The sequence below is a fragment of the Harpia harpyja genome, chromosome 23 (assembly GCF_026419915.1).
Source record: "Harpia harpyja isolate bHarHar1 chromosome 23, bHarHar1 primary haplotype, whole genome shotgun sequence".
In the NCBI taxonomy this organism is placed as follows: Eukaryota; Metazoa; Chordata; class Aves; order Accipitriformes; family Accipitridae; genus Harpia; species Harpia harpyja.
Genome location: NC_068962.1, coordinates 2,349,064 through 2,370,069, shown reverse-complemented (window position 1 = coordinate 2,370,069; position 21,006 = coordinate 2,349,064). Strand labels below are relative to the sequence as shown.

At 39.9% G+C, this 21,006-nt stretch overlaps 1 protein-coding gene across 6 annotated transcripts in view; it reads left to right on the top strand.

Annotated features, from left to right (window-relative positions):
- The window catches only part of NR1H4 (nuclear receptor subfamily 1 group H member 4), a 41,818-nt gene that overhangs the window by 16,220 nt on the left and 4,592 nt on the right, over positions 1 to 21,006 (top strand). For 3 of the 6 annotated variants that reach the window (XM_052774678.1, XM_052774679.1, XM_052774677.1), the window contains 6 exons: positions 1,026 to 1,388; positions 6,871 to 7,023; positions 10,741 to 10,874; positions 11,399 to 11,497; positions 12,600 to 12,699; positions 14,226 to 14,372. In XM_052774678.1, coding sequence (XP_052630638.1) covers positions 1,026 to 1,388; positions 6,871 to 7,023; positions 10,741 to 10,874; positions 11,399 to 11,497; positions 12,600 to 12,699; positions 14,226 to 14,372 — 996 coding nt within the window. The other 3 variants (XM_052774682.1, XM_052774683.1, XM_052774681.1) reach the window with 3 other exon arrangements.

Here is a 21,006-nt window from a genome sequence, read left to right as displayed (position 1 = left end):
GCGAATGAAGGAATTGTGTCAGTGTGTTCATGAAACGGCAAGATGTGGCTTTCTCCAACACAAGATAGGAAGTAGTTTGCAAATAACTTTTAAATTACTGTTTTCAGCTGTTTGACATGGGCTTGATTTTAACTACACCATCCAGGGACTGCTAGATGGTGGTGTCCTTGTAGTACAGAAAAACAGGAGACTTGAGTTGTTTGCATTTTTAAACCTGCTATTTAATGGGCAAAGTTAAGGTAGTCTCCAGACACGGTGTCGATCCCGACAGGAAAGGTTGCCATTCCTTGCACCACTGCCAGTTTGCCGTTGGCTCAGAGGTGAGCGGTGCTGGCTTACGGAGGCGCTTCCCATCAGAACCGCACAACCGCACGGAGCGTCGGGGCTGGGAGCCACTGGACATGGGATGGCGAGAAGGTCGCGTTTTACCACTTATATTAGGAGTATCTTCCCTGTTCCTTCATGGTAACCTCACTTTCCCCTTTCAGGCTCTAGTGGAAGGTTTATTTCAGGTTCTTCGCTTTCTAATTAAGCCTCACTCTTGTCATCCAGTGCAGTTTTTCCCTGTCATGATGTATTCATTCAGAATTAAATAGAAATTAACATGATGTTTGAGTCTTCATCCAGCTTTCACCAACGCCATAGGGGTTTTGGCTTTTGTTTGGATTTCTCTTATTCTCCTGTGAGACCTAATTCAGGTTGCTAGCTTCTCTGTGGTGTGGATTGCTCGTTCTTGAACATTTATACAATTAGCTGCATGGTAACTTTCAAGATTTTTTAACGTAAGTGCCAGTGCCGGAAATTTCCACCAATAATAAAGGAGTGGCTGAGAACGGCTAAGTTACTTTTAAAATATCTTGCAATGTATTTGTGTAGGACCGGGGCCACAGTAAATCTGAGCTCAGATAATGCAGTCTTTATGATTATGCCTTGTTTTTGAAATGGATGTCTGGAAGTGGAAACTTCTCTGACAACTGCAGGTTCATGGTAGTAATAGAAACTGGGTTTGCATTATTATTTTCCAGGTGTCCTTTCAGAGCCAATGAGTTCTCCAGTGCAAGAGGCAGATGTGTCACCGTACGCACAGTACAACGGTGTGCCATTTCCCCAAGTTCAGCCTCAGATTTCATCACCGCCGTATTACTCCAACCTCGGCTTTTACCCTCCGCAGCATGAGGAATGGTATTCCCCCGGGATGTACGAGCTCAGGAGAATACCCTCAGAGACCTTGTTCACCAGGGAGACGGAGATAATGGATATGCCTGCAGCCAAAAAGCCTAGACTGGGTCACTCCACGGGAAGGGTGAAAGGAGAAGAGCTCTGTGTGGTCTGCGGTGACAAAGCCTCTGGGTACCACTACAATGCTCTTACTTGTGAAGGATGCAAAGGTAGGATGACATCAATTACAGAATACAATTCAGCTAATAAGCACAGCAGTTTCTGATTTTTTTTTTTTTTAATGTCTTGTTAATTTTATCCGAGTCATTAAGCATTTTAGAGATTTACGTTTGGATCCGGTGTACGCTATTCTGTATTTTCCCCAAGACAGATTGGCAGCATCTTCCACCATTGTCCTGTGACTATAGAGCACCACTGGCCAACCTACGGCTCTTGAGCCATCATTAGCTCTTGATAAACCGAAGAACAGCTTCCATGTGGGGACCTGGCAGCCTGGCTCTGCCGTCTTGGAGGCTGTGGAAGGAACCAAACCCACGGAGGCCGCTGGGAGTTCAGTGCTAGGCTGCCCTAGAAATCAGCTGCAAACCCAGCCCAAATGCCTCCTGTAGTGTGCATTGAAAGGAGAGAAAGCCATCAGCTCCCACCTGCAGCCTGTTCCCGGAGAATCTCTTTCCCTCAGCTCCCAAAGCATGTGGTGGGTGTCTTCAGGTTTGTGAGATGAAAGGATTGCTAATTCTAGACTTTCTTCAAGGGGTAGCCCCTATCCCTCGGGAGGGAGCTTCTTCAGGAAACAGGTGGTATCTTTAGGATAAATATCTTGCTTCTTAGGAGAACAGTATTCACAAGTTGGTGTCATGATAAATGGCATATCAAAAATCATTACCATTACTGGAAACACGATTGCCAGATATTTTAGCAGAGAGGGACAAAAGGTTATGCAGATGGAATAGCAATTATACCTAAAGATGATTACTCTGTGACAGGGCTGAGGTACATTATAGAAAGAAAAATAATGCCCCAGTTTTTCATTCTACTCTGTGAATAAGTATTTCATTATCATTTCTGTTCTATGGATAAAGGCTAAAGCATGGACATTACTGAAGCACTAAAATATCTTAATGTGGAGCTCACTGTCACTGAGAGTGGACTTTGAACTAATTTGGGGGCTTTGCTTTATCTATTACAAATTTATTTCTGAGGGCACAACAGACCACACTGGTCAACCACTCTAAACACGGATACAGTCAAGGGTCCTATAGTTTATCTCAAGAATTCCAATAAATAGGAGATTCATTTCTTTCTGCTGTCTGTGTGAATAGTCTCAAAGCCAAAAAATATGAATTAACTCATATGAATGCTGTCATCACAAACCAGATTAACCAAGTAATGATATGCTTACTCTGTTAGTAAGCTATTCCTACTGTTTATTAACTTCATTATTAAATGTCTTAGCAATTTTTCAGAGACTTACAATTACAAACTATGGAATGTTCTTAGGAGAGAGGTTAAAACCACCAGGTATGTACTCAGACTAACACCCATAGTGAAAGGAAATATGCATTCATCTCTACTGATTCAGTTTGAATCACTCTGTGTAACCATAATTTTACTGCTTTACTGGGATAATTTATTTTCTGTTTTCGCTTGGCTTCATGACTGCAACATCAATTACAAAGAATAGTACCCTTGATCAAACATAGTAAAAGTTGAATTAAAGATAATGCATTCTGCTTCTACAATAAACTTTAGAGGTGATTAAAGTACCAGCTGATTCAGTAAAAAGATGTGCTGAGGATAGTAATTCTGTTTGACAAGGTGAAGGGGATACTATGCTTTCTAGACCTCTGATCGTTCTTGTGCATCTATGGAATTTTTCACATGGGTATACATTACCCTCAACGTATGGAGACCAGAACTGGGCTTGGTACTTCAGTTGTGCTCTTAGTGCAGTAGAAGAACTACCTCACATGTCTCACATCCAAGTGTGAGCTTAGCCCTTCTTTTCGGCAACAAAACTGTTAATTCATACTCAATGTGTGTCCAAAATAATACGCAGATCCCTTTCTGCAGGACTAGTGCTCACCTTGCAGCACCCCTGCTCCGTTGATGCCGTGGACATTCTTATTCAAAGGGGGAGGCTTTGCACATATTTTTATGGGATTCAATCCTCTGTGATGAATATGTTAAAATTTTTTCATTTCTTTCTTGGATAATGCATTCAGCAACAAGCTCCATTCTTTTTGTTTTTCTTCCTTGGGCAGAAGGAGCAATAGTAAGATCTTATTTATCGTCCCTCATGAGAATATTAATCTAAAGATATGGGCAGGAGTATACACTTCTATATATTTTTTTTAATACATTACCAGCCATTAACAAATAAGTATGAACTATTTCATTAATATTTTACATATTATGCAAAAGCAGATTAAACAGAACATTTGCTTTCATACAGCATTCGCCTGTGGTACTATACAAAAAAAGAAAAGGCTTCCTTGAAGTTTCTCTCACCTCTAATATATCACTTTAGAAAATGCTGCCTTGGTTAACAATAATAGCATCGCTGTTGTGGTTCATAAAGAATGAGGCAGTTCAGGCTTTGTTACAGTATAGGGAGCAATATACTGTGCTTTAAAGCCTGCTGCTGTAGAGGGCATTTCTGAGACAACCTCTGCAGACAGACATGGAAGACTTTTTGGTATAGCCTCAGCCTGCACAGCGATACTGGGGTTTAAGCCTTTTTCAGATGTTACAGAACAAGTGTGACACAGTATCGCGCTTGTTCAATAAAGCCACAGAGTAAGTTCTGCTGAGAGAAAAGCTAGTTGTGAAAGGCTGGCGCTGTGAGTTTTTGCAATCTTCAAACCACTCCTGATAACGCTTGATGGCTCTCACGCCAGACGGAGAATACCTCCTGCAAAGAAGGGTCCCACTTTAATCTTCTCCTCGCACTAACACCCACCATGTGGGCACGGGGGGAAGGAACGCCGGAGCACGTCCTGATAGTCTGAGAGAGCGGAGCAGGGGCTTTGTTAGCAATTGTGAACTTCAAAAACTTTTAAATTGAGAAACCCAAAGCAGCTGGCCATCAGGATGGCAAACAGAGATATTTACAAAGCTTTCATCTCCACTTTTAACAGCTGTCCTCCTTGAACTGTCATAATTTCCGTAAGAAAAATCAGCATCAGTAACATCAGAGCAGCTCTAGCCATAATTAATCATATTCATGACTAGCTAAGAGAAAAAGCAAATTCAACATTTCCAGCCAACATGAGCCTTTTGTAATTTGGCAAGATCAGGTAAAAGTTAGACTGTGCCAGAAAAACCTTCAGCTTTGGGGGCTACCCCTTCATTAGTTTAACAGCTGCCATTTCTGATTTACCTCTGAATTTTTGTAAAACTCTTTCTGGTATAGAAGGTCACACACAAAACATTTCAGGCAGTTTAAGTTCATTTTGAATTATCAGTCAATAATATATCTAGAAATTCCATTCATACCAAAAAGCTAATTTCAAAATTAATTATTAAGAAGTCTGTTCAAGACAACAGTGATTCAATAATCACTTTAAGATAAAACTGAAGCAAGAGTAAGGTTAAAACTACTTTTTGCCAAAAAAATTATTTCACTTTTCACTTCACATCATTTCACTTTTTCAAAAACTTTATTTTCAAGGAAAAATATTTAACTGCTTGAATCTTGTTGGTTCCTAGCTTTTGCATCTGTATTTTTCATTCTTCTTTCACATTCTTACATACTTTAAAAAATTCACTTACTAAAGTTCTTTTTCTTTGCTCCTCCATGAAAAAGCAAATGCACACCTTGTGGGTAGGGTGAGTGATAAAGTCATCAATCGGACTTACAACGTCATAAATATTTGTGCAGAGCTTTTCAACATTTACTACTAATTAATGTGTCATAAATTACAGGATTTAAATTTAACAAGTAAAATTCATAAATTATGTAAAGCAGATGCAGGTGCCTTTAACTGACACTGAAAACCTACAGCTTAAATCCAGGCCTTTTTCTCCCTTCCTTTCCCAGTAAATGGTAATGTATTAAACACCATGTGAATGATGAATAAAAATAATGCCTGGGGCTGCTGGAGGTTCTAAGCAATCTGCATTTCAAAAGAGACTGATGCCAGTCAACTGTATGTGTCTGAAAAGCAGCCAATAAAACAGACAGCATGGAAGAGATTTCAAGAAGGAATTACAGCAGATTCAGAGAAATGTCAGATTTTTTGTGACCAGATAGTGGAATTGTTTTACTGGTGGCTACACATTGGTGCTTGGAAGAGATTATGCAACTACAAAAACATGGGCCAAAGTTTGGAAATTGTCATCTCGCAATGGCAAAATCATCACGTCTTCTGTTATCTCACCTACATTCAGCGGGACAGTGTCTTAGCTGGACGCATTCTGAAAACACACAGACAAATTCTGCAACGGACAAAAATTCAGATTCACATCTGAATTTACCCTAGGATTTGAGTATGGGAGACTGGGTCTTATCTGGTGCCTCTCTTAGTGCATCAAAGTGCCAGGTTGGAAAATGATGGTGGTTTTATTGTGCCAGCCAGTGGCGATAAGAAAGCAAAAGCTTTGAGAATAGCTCTGGTTAATGTAAATTTACGCAGAGCTCTAGTTTGAAGTACACTATAAATCAGTGATGTGCCAGCAGAAGATCCCAGGAGTCTATTTCAGAAACCTGCCCTCAGATGGGGAGGAGACCTGATTCCCTCTGTAGTTGATACTAACTAGGCTGTGCCATAGGAAGGACAACATAAAAAGATTACGATGACACAGTGAGTCACGCTAAAAATTCAGGAAACGTTCATGTCGTCATTGGCAGCAAAGACTCTGTTGTTCTGTGATGACTCTTTTATTCAACTACATTTAATATCTTGACCACTCCACACTTTCCCCACAGTGCTGCTCTCCGAGGTGTGTAGGCAGCAGCCAAATAGGAGATTTGGACAGGCTGAGGAAAGGTCCTCTCAATTTCTTCGATCAGTTGCTGTTTGCAGTTACCACTGTGCAATTTTGGAGTGAATCCAGTGAGGATACCAGTAGAGCTGCCTGTGCAGGTGAAATGAGGTGACTGCTTAACTCATCAGGTGGATAATATTTAGCAAATGAGCCTGGAGTATCTTGTAAACAGGGGAAGAGGCCACACGTACAATAGGCAGACACGATGCAGCTTCCTTATTAAACCTGGGGATGGGCAAGCAGACCAGTATGTGGAGCTTCCACAGCTCCCAGGAGCTGAGGGAACGGTGGTGAGTTATTCAACCCTCTGTCTGTGCATCCTGTACCTCAAGAGACTTAAAAGACTCGTATTTTTTTCACTGGCTATTTGTATGGTACCACCCTACAGCTCTAGTGCTGGTGCTCAACCTGCTCCTGGCAGGTTTCAGGTTTGGCTCTGGTTTTTCCCAACATTCATAGTGCCGGGACCTTACTTTGGGCTAATATCTAATGATTGGGCCTGTGATTTATCATGTTAATTTGTTAAATTATATGACTTTGATACTGTTGTCAATACAAATATCGAGAATATAGTCATGCAGGCACTGAAAGAAACTCACGGTGCAGCAGAACGTGTGTCATTCAGAAAACCCAGGTGCTCTTCAACTTGATTACATTGCTGCTTTGAGTGTTTTCTTTTACCTATGCCACTGCTGTGTTGTGCAGGGTTCTTCAGAAGAAGCATCACAAAAAACGCAGTATACAAGTGTAAAAATGGAGGCAACTGCGAGATGGACATGTACATGAGGAGAAAATGCCAGGAGTGCCGTCTAAGGAAATGCAAGCAAATGGGCATGTTGGCTGAATGTATGTATACAGGTATTTGCATTATATAGTCAGAGTGTGCGTCAAATACTGTATTTGTTTAATTAGGCTGGTTTTAATAATAATAAAGCTATAAAAGATGTCATCTGGCAGGTGGAAGGCGCATTAAAGATGATGCCATGCCTGTGCATCAAATCCTGTTGGAAAAGACAAATGCACTGCTAAGCAATGGGATTTAGTTAGTGGTCAGGGACACAAGGGTGTAAGAGCTGAGCAAACGGTGAAGGAAGGGCTGTCCTGCACTAGACGACAGCCAGTAGTCGGCTGGAGCGGGAAGGAAAAGCAGTCAGGGGACGCGAGTCCCCAGGAGACTCCCCAGGAGCGAGGAGTTCACAGTGTTGTGGAAGCCAGCGCAGGAAAGTCCTGGCGCTTCCCTTTGCTACTCTTTCTGGGGCTCTCCTTGTCAAGTTCTTGCTAGCCAAGTCCAAATTTTGGCATTCAGACAATGCCATTTTCAAGAAAAGAAAAGGACCGCCACTAGCAGGAAGTTTCTGCAGACTCGCCAAGTGTATATTCCCAGACCTCACGCAGCAATCAGGCAAAGCCTGCTAAGGGCTTGCCCTCTGTTATAGTCTCAATAACTCTTCTTGTGGCGTTATAGATTTTCCTGCCTTGCGTATAGGCACATAGGTAGAACCATCTCCAGAAATGAAACTGATGGACTTTAATAATGTTTCATATTAAAGAGAATATTCTATTCAGACTGAGAGCTTATAAACTTTATTGAGCCTCACATCGGATAACTTAGAACAACAGGGATATTGGAGTGCAATTTTAAACATGTTTAAAACTCCATTTTGAGTCAAATGTTGGCCAATCCATTATTTTTGCAAGCTTGCTCCTGAAAAAACTCTGTAAACATCTGCTCTTCTGCCTTCCATGAACAGGGCTACAATTTATTTTTCTTGATGGCTCCAATCGTTTTAACATACCCGTATGTGTGAAACCAATTTAGGTTCATACAGGAAATTAATCTACTTGGAATTTTTAATATACTTCTATCCCTCAATCTGATCAGAGGATGCTATATTAACTGTTGGTTTTGTGAGAAACAATAAGCTCCATCAATATTTGGAATGCATTGCCAGCATAATGTAATTAATCTTTCATTCTGCAAATTGAACAGGCTACAAAGATCCTGAGATATGACATATTCTCGTGCAATATGTAAATATATGAGCAGACACCACCACTGCGATGACAGCACTCAATGTGTCCCTAAGTGTTGGAGGAAAAGAACTCCCCTGTGGTGCTGATCCCAGATCCATTGTTCCAAAATTTTGAGGGTTCAAAATAGCCCGAGTGACTCAGTACAACAACAAAAAAACCCATCACCAAAAAAAAAAAAACCAGGTCAGCGTAAATAATACTGACGGGGCCCACATGAAACTTTTAAACTGGCCTATCATTTTCACAAACTGGCATATGTGAAATAAAAGCCAGCGAGTGCAACTGCCATCTGACTCTCTCTCTGCAATGGAAACAGTGGGTATCTTGTGTTGCTCATGACTTAACCATAAGCACGCTCTAATGCACTGCAATGAGGATGTTTGGCAAGGTAGTATTTAATGGCTTTTAAGTACGAGTGTGCTGTATAATTGCTTTTAGTTCAAGGCAATCCAGGACAGTAAAACATGAAGCTTCTAGTAGTATAGAGCATTTATTTGGAGGATAAAAAAAAAAAAAAAAAAGACTAGGAAATAAAAGGGTACCTTGAACTTTGTTTCACTTACTCATTTTGTAGGATTGTAATTGCAAGCTCTGTGGATTCTTTCTTCCCCTCTGAACAAGGAGGTAAAGTCTTATAAATATTTATGGCACGGCTACTCAACAGTCCTACACCTGCCCTTTATACACAAACCACAGACAGATCAAAATTACTAACCATCAATTTCAGTTATTTGCTGTCATTTTGATATAAACTGCAAGTTTCTTGGGTGAAATATCTACCTAGATATTAGGTAGATAAGAAGACCCTTATCTACCCAGGGTAGAAGACCCAGGTTCTGCCACTCTTCCTGGAAGGCAATAACCATTTAATACCCATTGAAACCTAGCTATCTCTGAGGTAAAAAGTAAAGTCCTGTCTCTCACATGAGTTTTCCAGCTAACTTAAGCGGAGCCAGAATAGGATATCAAGGTACTACTCAGTAGCAGGAAGCATGAGAAAAATCTCTCTTACTGCCTAAGGCAAATGTAAACCAAATTTTCCCTAGGAAGGTAGTAGACCAGATCCTCAGCTGGTAGAAAACAGCACAAGCCCATTAACACCACCAAAGGAGGCACTGAATAATTTAGAAAAAGAAATCTATGATGCCGTGCGGCAGCACAAATTACATGGCTCGATACCAATTATTATCTCCATCGTTCCTATTCCTCCCTTTCAAGGTATTATTTGCAGGTCTTATTTTAATCATGTAAATTTCCTCTTCTCTCAGCAGTTCAGGTAGGTTATTTTATATAGTGCTTAAACAGGAAATTAAAAACATTCACACCGAAATTCACTGTTTTCATGGTATCTTCCTCCACCATCATATACTCACTGAATGAGCCTCTTTTCCTGCTCTGCGTTTTTGACAGTGAAGAATGGGAAGGATACTTGAGAAAAGCTCAAAAAAAAAAAAAAAAACCACCAAAGAAAGAAAGAAAGAAAAAAACCCTGTGCTGATAGGTTTATTTTTAGATGAATACTTAGCTGTTTACTTTTTCATTTGTGCTTTCTGGCTGTGTTCCACAGGTTGTGTAGGGTACCTATTGTCCCTTTCTTTTGTTAGCACAAGCAGATGGCTAGTTTTTATGACATCCACGCAAGGAAGCTCCGTGGTTCAAGGTACTGAAATGTAGTCTAGAACAAAAAAACCCCCACAAATGCAAAAATCCTTTCATGAGGGCAAGTGAAACTCTGTAGTAAAACCGGGGCTTTATTCAGTCCTCTAATACAATGAAATACAAAATAGCAAGACCAACCCGGTAACATTTTAAATAAATACATTTTAAAGGTACATTTGCCAGCCTGAGTTACTTCTGAGCCTACATTTTCAGCTGTTGGTCTGTCTCTACAGTGACACTGTAATGGCTAAAGCCCTGGCGTCCTCTCTTCTGAGTGGGCTTTCTGTGCAAAGATTTTGCACTACAGCCATAATATCGCTTAAAGATTATTGAAAACATCCAGTGCCCTTTGTGTAAGAGCAGCTGCACCTTGATTACCGTTTTGGATGGGACGGGGAGGAGCACGCTTTTGATGACAGTCTTCCAATTGTTCCCATTTCTTGCGCTTTGGTTCGTGTCTTGGAGCACATGAAGGGGTTTTCTTTTGGATGAAACGAAACCAAAGGGGTTTTCTTTTGGATGAAACGAAACCAAAGACGCACTTCAGCGCACTCCCGTCACTAACGGGTTTTCTGTCTGTGGGACCAGATTCAAGCTGGTCCAAAGCAGGACCCCTGACATGCACGCTGTGTGGGTGCCGGGTCACCAGAACCAACGGCTTTGCTCTGCGGACGGGCTCCCGTTGGGCTAGACTACTCATGAGTGTGTACTTAGTATGTCTCATTAGACTCGCATCCAAAGATAACGACACGTTCAGGAAACAATCTGCACGGGTAAGTGGGTTTGTTAGTGTAAAGGGCATTCATGGGCATGTCTATGTACCTAATCAGTGCCTGAGACATATATAAATCCAATTGCCACCCGTTGTATTATGTGTTCTAGGTCTGTTAACAGAAATACAATGCAAGTCAAAAAGGCTACGGAAAAATGTGAAACAGCCCCCAGATCAGACAGTCAATGAAGATAACGAAGGCCATGACATGAAACAAGTGACCTCTACAACTAAAATATATAGGGTAAGAAAATTCTTGTAGTAGTTTGTACAGTAGTGGTGATGTTTGAGCTAAATGTGGCTAGTACAGTGAATATAGAGTACTTGCAAACTCTCCGGAGCTGTCTGTATTAATTAAAACTCCAACGCCCACCAAGTCAAGGAAATACCTTGAGTATAGAAGTAGCTCTGATATTTTTAGTCAAAACTCAATAAAGCATCTAGAAAATCCATAAAGTATTTTTTCTGTGATACATATGTCAGGTATATATCATATACAATGAGGTGTGGTATTAAGTTTGAGCATACCTAGTTATTTGCTAAACTTTTCCTTATTTCTAATAATAAACCACACAAACTCATGCAGTTTGGAAGCATTATACATCTCTCTTCTGTACACTTCTATAGAAATCTCAGTGACAAGCAAACCTCTTGTCTGCTTGGTCTCCAAGTGTGAGAAATAGATGTATAGTTTTTGCCTAAAGCAAGAGAAGCTAGATCATTTCTATGATTGCATTTCATGATGGGCTTTTTTTTTTGCCAGTATAGGAGAAAGTAGAATTTACCCCAGAACAGCAGAACCTTCTTGATTACATCATGGATTCATACAGCAAACAACAAATACCACAGGAGGTGTCAAAAAAACTAGTAAGTACACTGATGAAGTCATTTTTGAGGTGTGGGTAATGAAGCTGAGGATTACACAGCAGAAAATACTTGTACTCAGCCTAAGTAGGTGTAGTATGTGGTAGAGCAAACTATGGGTAAACGCTTACAGTTAAAACATGCTGCACGCGTGGCAGAATCTCTCCCATTCAGTCCACAGTTAGACCACATTTTTGTTTATCAAACTTAAATGTTAAGAAAAAGCTTTCAACTCTGGAAATACACTTTTATGCTCAAATCTAACCTTTGCTGATTGGAGCTTTGTTATTTGCATTGTCAGTACAGGCAGTGATTTGAGTTCAACTTGCAAGCTTCCTTTCTATAAAGACACCAGCCTGGAAGCTTAAAAATATTTCATTTTTTTGAACCCAAATTCCCAACATTTTCCAGGTTTGGATTTTTTTTCATCCCCTCTTCTTTCCTTTTCCTCTCTACCTTCTAGAAATTCCATTTTCCCTTTAAGAGCTCCCAGTTTTCATGGTAGAGTGGAAAAACATTGGGAAACAGGGAGAAGAGGAAAAAAGAGCTTGAGAGAGATCTATTTTTTTACAAAACTGTCATGTTCAATCTTAAAAACAAAAACAAAAACAAAACAAAACCAACCCAAAACCACTGTAGAAAATTATTTCCTAAGGCATCAACTTTGAAAACTAAAAGGAAGACACTTGCAGGGTGAGAGTTGAATAACCCATAACTAACTCGTGCAACTTATTTCCATGGGAGGTTGAGGAGGTCAAAACCAAAAATATATTACAAAAAAAAAATAGACAAATTCACGTATAACAAGGCTTTTGCTTAAATATTATGGTACACACAGAACTTCTAGCTCAGGCAGTGCCTAAATCATTGCTTGCTAGAGATGACACTGAAAGTGAGACACGTTTCAGAGGAAAGGACGATGGCTACTTCTTTTACTTTTTACATTCGCCTTCCAAAATACCTGGTTTTGACTATCATTGGAGACAAATTACAGTGTTAGATGGACCTCTTGCTTGATCCAGCCTAATGATTCTTGTATTTTATGCACTTAAATGTGAAGTGACAATGAATATTAACAGATTTTGTTTGGTTTGATTTTCAACAGTTACACGAGGAATTCAGTGCTGAAGGAAATTTTCTGATTTTAACAGAAATGGCTACCAGTCATGTGCAGGTTCTTGTGGAATTCACTAAAAAACTACCAGGTATATCCACTGTGTTGGGGCAAATTTTGTTATTGCAAAATTTACATGCCTTTCAGCTGCCATTTGGTGATTGTTGTATATATTTTGAAGACTATATAAAAATGCTTCCTCCCCTGACACATATGCATTCTTCAGATACTGTCTAAAGAAAAGGAGCTTTGTGCTCGGCGGAATAGCAGGTTGAACAATTCCAACTCTGTCACTCTGAGATACGGCACTCTTTACCTGTTGACAGACAGAATGCTCAGAGAATGGCTTGTGTCTCTAGGGAGATTTTATTTTCATATATCACTGCAATGCCAAATAGTCTGCCTCTAAATTACCACTAATGCTTGCCAGACTCTGCTTCACTGGCTTTGCTGCCTTTCTAGCAAAGCCTCTAGGTCACGGCATCCCCTGAATTGTGAGTCCTAAACAAGAACTTTCCCTAGTTAGTGGCACGCGTGGTCCCTTGCATGGCGTGTTATGGACAAGCACTGAAAACCTGAGTTTATCATTAGTATTTTTTTAACTCCCAAGTTGATGTTACCTCAAGAGTGAACACTGGGCATGGTACAGGCTCCTTGTAATTAAGGAAGGTGCATTGTAACACTTAGCTGTATGAAAACATTATTTTCCTGGTACTCCCACCATATTGACCTTTCCTCTGTGTGTTACAGGCTTGCTTCAAAGCCTAGCACTGCAGCTGTAACTATATTTTTTTGTGCTAACTGGGATACTGGCTCGCAGGAAATGAAGAAGGGAGAAGCTTTGTAACTGAATAATCTACTATCTTCAGTGTTGACTTAGAGTACATCTGGCAGGATTTGTCACCTTTTTGTTTCATTCTCCACTTTATCTTCTTCCATGCTTCCTCACAGAATCAGGGGGTGGGTATAAGGTGGGTACCTGCATTGGCAAATATGAAGAGAGTTTCCCAGGATCTTCAGCTCCCCAATCTTCTTTAGAGGAGCAGCTGTGTAGTCACACAAGTTACCAAATTTCTTCTTGTTTCTTCAGTGGGTTTTAGAGCCTTTCCCCTCCAGAAAGAGAAACGCATATTTAAAACACAGCTGGAAGCCTTTATATAAAATAGTATATTAGTCCAAAGGCAAGATTTAAAATTTGATGCTTCAAATGCTGATTTTTGCCATCAGAGCATGGAAAGGGCTGAAAGCAGCATGACAGTGGGAGAGTCATACAGAGAGCTCTGGTGGAAACATGGCAGAAGATGTTGGGGAGCAGCATCAGGCTAGAGAAAAACCCCCACTGTTGGTTACACTACGCCACTAGATTTTGCTTATCGTGTTCCTCTTAAAGTAGCATGAGCACTGAAACACAAGTCTAATTCTCATAAACTTCAGCGAGGTCCAAATCTGTGTCATTTTCTGGAATCTGGATTTCAGTTTCCACAGCGCTTGGCAACCCTACTGACATCAACATCAAGGTTACACACATGTGTAACACCTCATGTGCAAGAACTTCAGGACATGAAAGTAGTGGGGATTTTTCTGTTGCTGCCTCACTTACACCTAATGTCTCCCCAGGCTTCCAAACCCTTGATCACGAAGACCAGATTGCTTTGCTGAAGGGCTCAGCAGTAGAAGCCATGTTCCTCCGTTCAGCCGAGATCTTCAGTAGGAAACTTCCTACAGGACATACTGTCCTTTTAGAAGAAAGAATTCGCAATAGTGGTAAGTATCTTGTTTAACAAAGAAACAGCAAACCACACCATTGCACTTCTGTGTCAGTAGTTTGCCCTTGGAAAGCTAGTAAAATTGTTTATTAGCACTGAAACAGGTTTATCTGAATGTTGTTCTTTATATTAACTAGAACAAATCTAACTCGGCCTTGAGTCTAAAGGTCATAAGGTAAAGGTTTATTTATAAAAACATTGCAAGTACGATGAATAACCCTATATCAAATAAAGCCAGTGCAAGTCTCCAATGATAAGCACGAAAGAATGATGAAGAAGAAATAGCACCATTTCAAATTATTCACATAAAATATCAATATTTATGCCTTCAAAGGCAATCACTACAAGAAGGAAAGAAAAAAAGATTTTAGGATATTACTGGAGATGACTGAAGGGAACCACCTATTCATAGGGTCACTTTGGTAAAATTGAATCACACTGCACAAGGTGCATAGAAGAACTGTAAACACAGCATGTTTTCAGTATGTTTTCTGCTTCTTAATGTCCATCAAAGGCTAAGTGGCTATGATCAATTCTACTGGTTCTGGACATAAGTCTTAATAATTACAAAAAGCCAAAGAGAGCTGGATATTGTTTGTTCCTTAAAGCAAGCAAAGTCATGTTTTGCATTGTTACGTGTTCTTTGTGCTCCACTGATGCAATACTGAAGGTTTTGCCTTTTTTTGTATTGACCAGCAAACTTTATCCAACCCTCAGCTCCCTATCATTCAAAATTCAAATGTAACAACAATTCTGAATCAGAGTCTGTCTATGGCTTCTGGCTTCTGGCTTCCTTTTTAATCGTCAGAAGGAGAAAAGACAGGAGGCCATTTAACCTCAATACTAGTCATAGAAATGGGCTTGAACTCAGTTCTGAAACTCTTAAAATCAGTAACTTGAAGGTACTACTGCTGTATGCAAAATTAGGCCAATACTTATATATTTGAAACCCTGAAAAGGAGTTAGGAAACTTGAGAATAACTCACTTGCTGAAAGTATATAGTTAGTTTGGCTTAGCACACTCATTTCTGGGTTTATATTTTGTAGTTTTTTGTATTTCTTCCATTTTGATTTATTATAAGAGGCTATTGTTTGATGGACTGGAAATGGTGACTTCCAGAGTGATATGAATGGCTTCTGGTCCAGGTTCTGCAGGCAGAGAAGTATGCCAAGAAGGCCAGAGATATTTCCTGGAAACTGTAATGAGTTGTCATGGATCCAAATGTCTTCATTAAGAGGTTTTTCTATTGGATTATAACCAAAATTTTTGATAAAAATAGGTCTTAGAGAAATGAATCCATATGAATACATGATTACTGAAAGCTTCTCTCCTCTGATCTATGGCGTGAGTATCAACCTTCTTGTCCGAGGTGTCAACTGTTCATAAAAAATAGACGCAGGAAATACTTTGATCCAGAACATTACATAAGCCATTATGTCATACCAATAATTTTTTCCCTACTCATAATTTTAAAATAGCCTGTTAATTCTCTGCAAGGATTGAGTCCAGATGAGGTGCAATATTATTTTTTGCAATTTTGTACTAGACTTAAAAATAGCATTTCATATCGTAACATGACTAGCTGGAATATGACATTTTATCCCGCAGTAATATTATTTACCTGTCATGAAGCAGGTTAAAAAAATAGCATTTTGTGTAGAAGAAAATTTGAAGACAAGTAACGATTTCAAATGTGGTATTATTTATTCCAGAGGAAGATTTCCTGCAGTTCTTCTTTTCTGGGTGTGGGGAAAACCCCCAAGGTAAATTAAAAATGAGTTCTGGATCAGAACAAAACCTGGGCTGAATAGTTCCCAAGAAATGAAACACAGTAACTTTTTTAGTGTGTGTATATATACACATACATGTCTTATTGCTCTTGGAAAAGGCTCTCTAAAACATCTTCCCTCAAGCTAGGATCAAGTTGGGGACATAAGAGGAAATACTGCTGCTAGAATTTCTCCCTCCCTATATTACAGGTGAATAATGTATTATCCAGCTTACTTGCTGTTGGCTGCATTCTTTCCTTCCATTAATAGCCAGAATACAGGACAAAATACCCTTTTCCATGTATTTTATTTCTCTACTCTGTGCAAATTCAAGCCTACTTAAAAACATTTTCCTTGGCTGCACTTAAAGGGGCTGTGACAGTAAACAACAAAAGTGGCTTCTAAACCTTTGCATTTGTAGCAGTGTTAACTTAACTGCTGCTACCGATGCTATTTAACTGTTAGTGCTACTGCACAGACCTAGAAGTGACTCAAAATTTCCAGTGTCTCTCATTTGGGGCTGACATTGCTGCATGCTAGAGCATATCTGTCAACCTGACAATGTCCCTTGCACAAAAAGGCTTAAATGTGTTTTTTAAATGCCCCTCTGCCTATGTTTTCAGTACTGGTAACTGCCTGTCACTTAGTGGCATCACTTCCTTTGCACCAAAAATACAAACTAATTGGTTTATAAGAGGGAGGATTTTTAGTAGGTAGGTTTGACTCTCTTATGCTTCCCAGGTGCATTTCTTAGTGTTCACTGAATTTTCATAGGAATCCTGTTCATAGTCACACAAGCTACCAGAGTTTTTTTGTTTTGACTTTAAGAGCCCGCATTGGTGCAATTTTTCTGCATATTTTGTCTTAGTTTAGGATAAATTCCAGAATGACACATTTAGGCAAATTGAATAATTTCCAGTTGTTTAAAAATATCTGATACTGAAACAGCTTATTTTTGTGGTTTAAATCCTGGTCGTTTTCAGGTATCCTGAGTTTAAACAAAATGAAAGACAGACAACCAAATTCTTCTGTTATCATTGCTTACCCATACAGCTTTCAAAAATATTACATATGCAGTTCACACACCTGCACGTCATAGGACTCAACACCAGGGCTCTAAGTTGAATAATAGCCTGTACCAAATGTGATATTAAGGTAGAAACTTAAGCAGCCTCTTCCAGCCTTAACCAGTAAGGACAAATCCTACTAAAAGTGGCAGCTGGCCATTATAGACTGGTCCAAGAGATAAGACTGGCCAGAAGAGTTTAAACCCAAGTCAAAGAAGAAAACCCAAGAGAATAACACATAAATTTGGAGATAGGGACTTTTTTTTTTTTTACGTACACTTCACTGAAAAAAAAGACTAACTGAAACACCCTGCAAGGACAATAGAGAGCAGCAGAGGAAATGCAGTGATAGTTGAGTGAGAGTTTAGAAATGAAATTTATAGGTAATGAATGAAGAAGCAGCATCAGGATTATTCATGGCTCCCAGTGAGGTCCTAAACACTGTCAGGCCATCGGCCATAAATTATTGCTGTTAGTCAGAACTTCTGTCCACATATTTTTATGTGCAGACAAATGTCTGAATGTCACAAGTCCTATTGTCAAGCCTTGACGTCTGTATCCATAAAATCAGGGAGGGCAGTGGGGGTCCTGCCTAAAAGTCACAAGCTGTCCAGACTTCTGTCACCTGCCACCATGTCCACTTTGAAGCGGCTCTCATCTATTAATATTTATGCCTTCCCCAGTCTGATTGTATGGAATGGATTTTTTTTTTTTTTTCTGATAAAGAAGCCAGAGATCTGGTGGTGATGACCTTTGAGCATTAGCAGCTTTCATTTTTATTCTCATGCTGATGAGGTGTATTATTTCTTTGCTTGAGCATATTGCTCAAGTCCTGGTGCATCTCAGTGACTGTCTGTCTTTGTGTCCTGATGGTCTTTCTCCATAAGGTGCTATGGAAATTCTTTCATTAGCTGCTCCTGAGACTGAAATCCTCTCCTACTCACTCTAATATTGAGACTTAATGAGAATACAGATATTTTATTTAATGTTAATGAGAGCTTGTGCCACTTACTCATCCTATTTGATGCTTCACTACGCATACACCACGTTGTGACTGACTGACTGACTCATTCTGTGAGAGGCTGACATCCTAGTAATTTAATGCTTAGTTTCTTTCTGTTGTTTTGAAAGCAAATTCTCCCCATTATTGAGCAGTACAATATTTTTCAAAACCAGTGCTGAGATACTGAATGTTTTCTCAGTGAGCATTTATAGCTTGTTTTCCTAAGGATACCGGCTTTCTGCGGTCATGAAGAGACACAGATTTTTATGTCATCATTTTATTCTGCAGAGCAGTTCTACAAATTGCAGTATTGGGGAATAAGATACTATCTGATCTGGACAGAAATGGAAGAATCCGGACCCAAATTTTCACTTGGCAGCAGGACACCTGACATTGTGAAATGTACTGTTGTCTTCCTGGATGGGTTACAGGTGCTGAAGTACAGTGGGATCCAAGGAAAAAAAAAGAAATAGCCACAATTTCAAAGCATTGGCAAGAGGCCACCTTCTGCCCTTGAACGTGGGATACAAAGTTCCCACTGATTTGGACAAGAGACTCCTGCAACCAAAGGCAAAATTTGGCAGCAGGATAATGGATACCTAATCACTTCCGTTGCCTTTGGCTTTTATTATTTGATTATTAGTACTGAGTAATGGTGGCGCTTCAAAACCCCATTGTGCTGGGGTTCGTGCAGAGAAACCAAATGAAATGATCTTCACTGCCAAGTCCAAAATGTCTAACCCTCCCAATGGTCATGTGCATCCATGTGGAAGGAGACACTTACCATCCTGTGACTCAACCCAAAAATGGCACACTGCCCAAAACATTTAGAAATTAGGACCACTTTAAATTGCAGAGTATAGGAAAGAGCTTTTCTGTTCGTATACAGTCCTGCACAATCTACCACACCGAGTTAGCCAGTGCCATGTTCCTCAATTACAAATGAAGTTGCTAAAAGTGTTTAAATCGTATCTACAGAGTTAATTTATACCCATGAAAAGAAGAACAGATGTCAGGGGACCCAATCTCTTTTCTTCTGCATAAGTGTGCTTCTCCAGGCCAAAAACTTATTTAGGCTCGACCTATGAAGACTAGCTCAAGGCAGTGCAGATGCTGCTGCTGCGTGCCAGACCGCACTCCTCTCCTGACTGCAGGCACTCAGGCCACTGCCAAAGGATGCTATGTGGCAATGTCATTCGCATCCTCCTTGCAGGTTTGGTTTGTTTGTTGTTTGGTTTTTGTTGTTTGTTTTTTTTTTAACTAAGGTTTCTTTGCTCGCTTGCAATGATGGCTTCACAGTGATCCTATTGATTGCTTTTGAGAAGATGGGTTTTTGCTATCCTGATCGTGAGTTCTCCCTGGCACGTGCTAACCTCTCATTTAAGTTGGCCATTTAATCCCTACAAGATGATGACAGAGGAGATGTCACATGCACATGATCTGGTCTATCTTCTCTACTGGCTAGATTTTCCCCTTTTTGGTGAATTTGGTCAGTGTTTAAACGGCCACTGATGCATTTAAGTAGCTTAGAAGAGAGAGCTCATAAGCAGCGTGGAAAGCAGTTCTAGTAAATGAAACACTGTGAAAGATAAGATGTAATTTTGCAAGTAATTAATATATTTTATTTTCATAAAACAGCTACTAATATACCCCTGGTTTCATATCCACTGGCACCTCTGTGTTTATCAAGAAAAAAAGATCTCTCTATCCATATTAATCACACAGTGCCAGTTACGGTTAATTAGTACTTACTCTCAAGCTTTCTTCTTGCAATAGATTAATCTATTCAGTTTTACTGAACAGCCAAAAGAGGAGAGAGAATAGTCTCAAAAAGCTAGCAATACTGACTCGATATCACAGTAAAAACATCTATTCCAGGATTACATTAACTGGATGATTATTTATGGCCTGACACTGCAAACCTTATGAAAGCAACAGTCATCTTACCTTCAGAGAGAAATCATAGGAACAAAACCCTAAAAAAGGCAAGGTCTAAAACAATGCTGTGTCTTAAGCTACAGATAGGAATGAAATTGTGCAAGAAGTAAGGGGTGCTGAATGAATAATGCTCATGGGTTTAAATCTGCTCCAGGCTAATGCCGCAAGGCCGTATGCAGTAAAGCTAGTGTTTCCCATTGACTACGCTGGGGTTTACAGCCAGTCACGCGTTAACGTCGCGAAATCAATCAAATGAATTGCAGTATCTTCTGTAGATGGTAAGAGTTGGGCTGGTGGTTAGGTAGAAATCTGTGTAATTCAGAATGATGCTCAGTGCAACATGAAGGAGGGGCATGTTCTTGTTGCCATAATGCTGCATGAAACAAAGCTTTTGAAACCTTCTTGAAAAAAAGTTACAGAGGAGGCACCATCAACACGGACCGGGAAGCTCTGCCTGTCTGACACGGTAGTGTGCAGGGCTCTTGTCTGATCCAAATAAGGAGGGTTAGACAGAGCTAACTTTTCTGTTCTTAGTGAGGCCAGAAACATAACTTTATCTATTTGATTTTTTTCACTTTTGGAGTGCGATTTGTAACAATGACATTTGAAAAGTCATATAATTCGTTTCTCCTCTAGCCTTTCCAGTTATGAGCACCAAATCGCCTTTAATTCTTTTTCTGATAACCTGAATTGAAGTGACAACATCTTGTATGATAGATAAGAAAAAAAAAAAGCAGAACTATAAACATCTGTTTCCTGCTTTTTTGCTTTCTGGTGGAGCTTATTAAATCCAAACTGAAGCGTTTTCAATCACATTAGAAAACAGCCCCCTCTTGTGATGGCAGAGCGGTTTG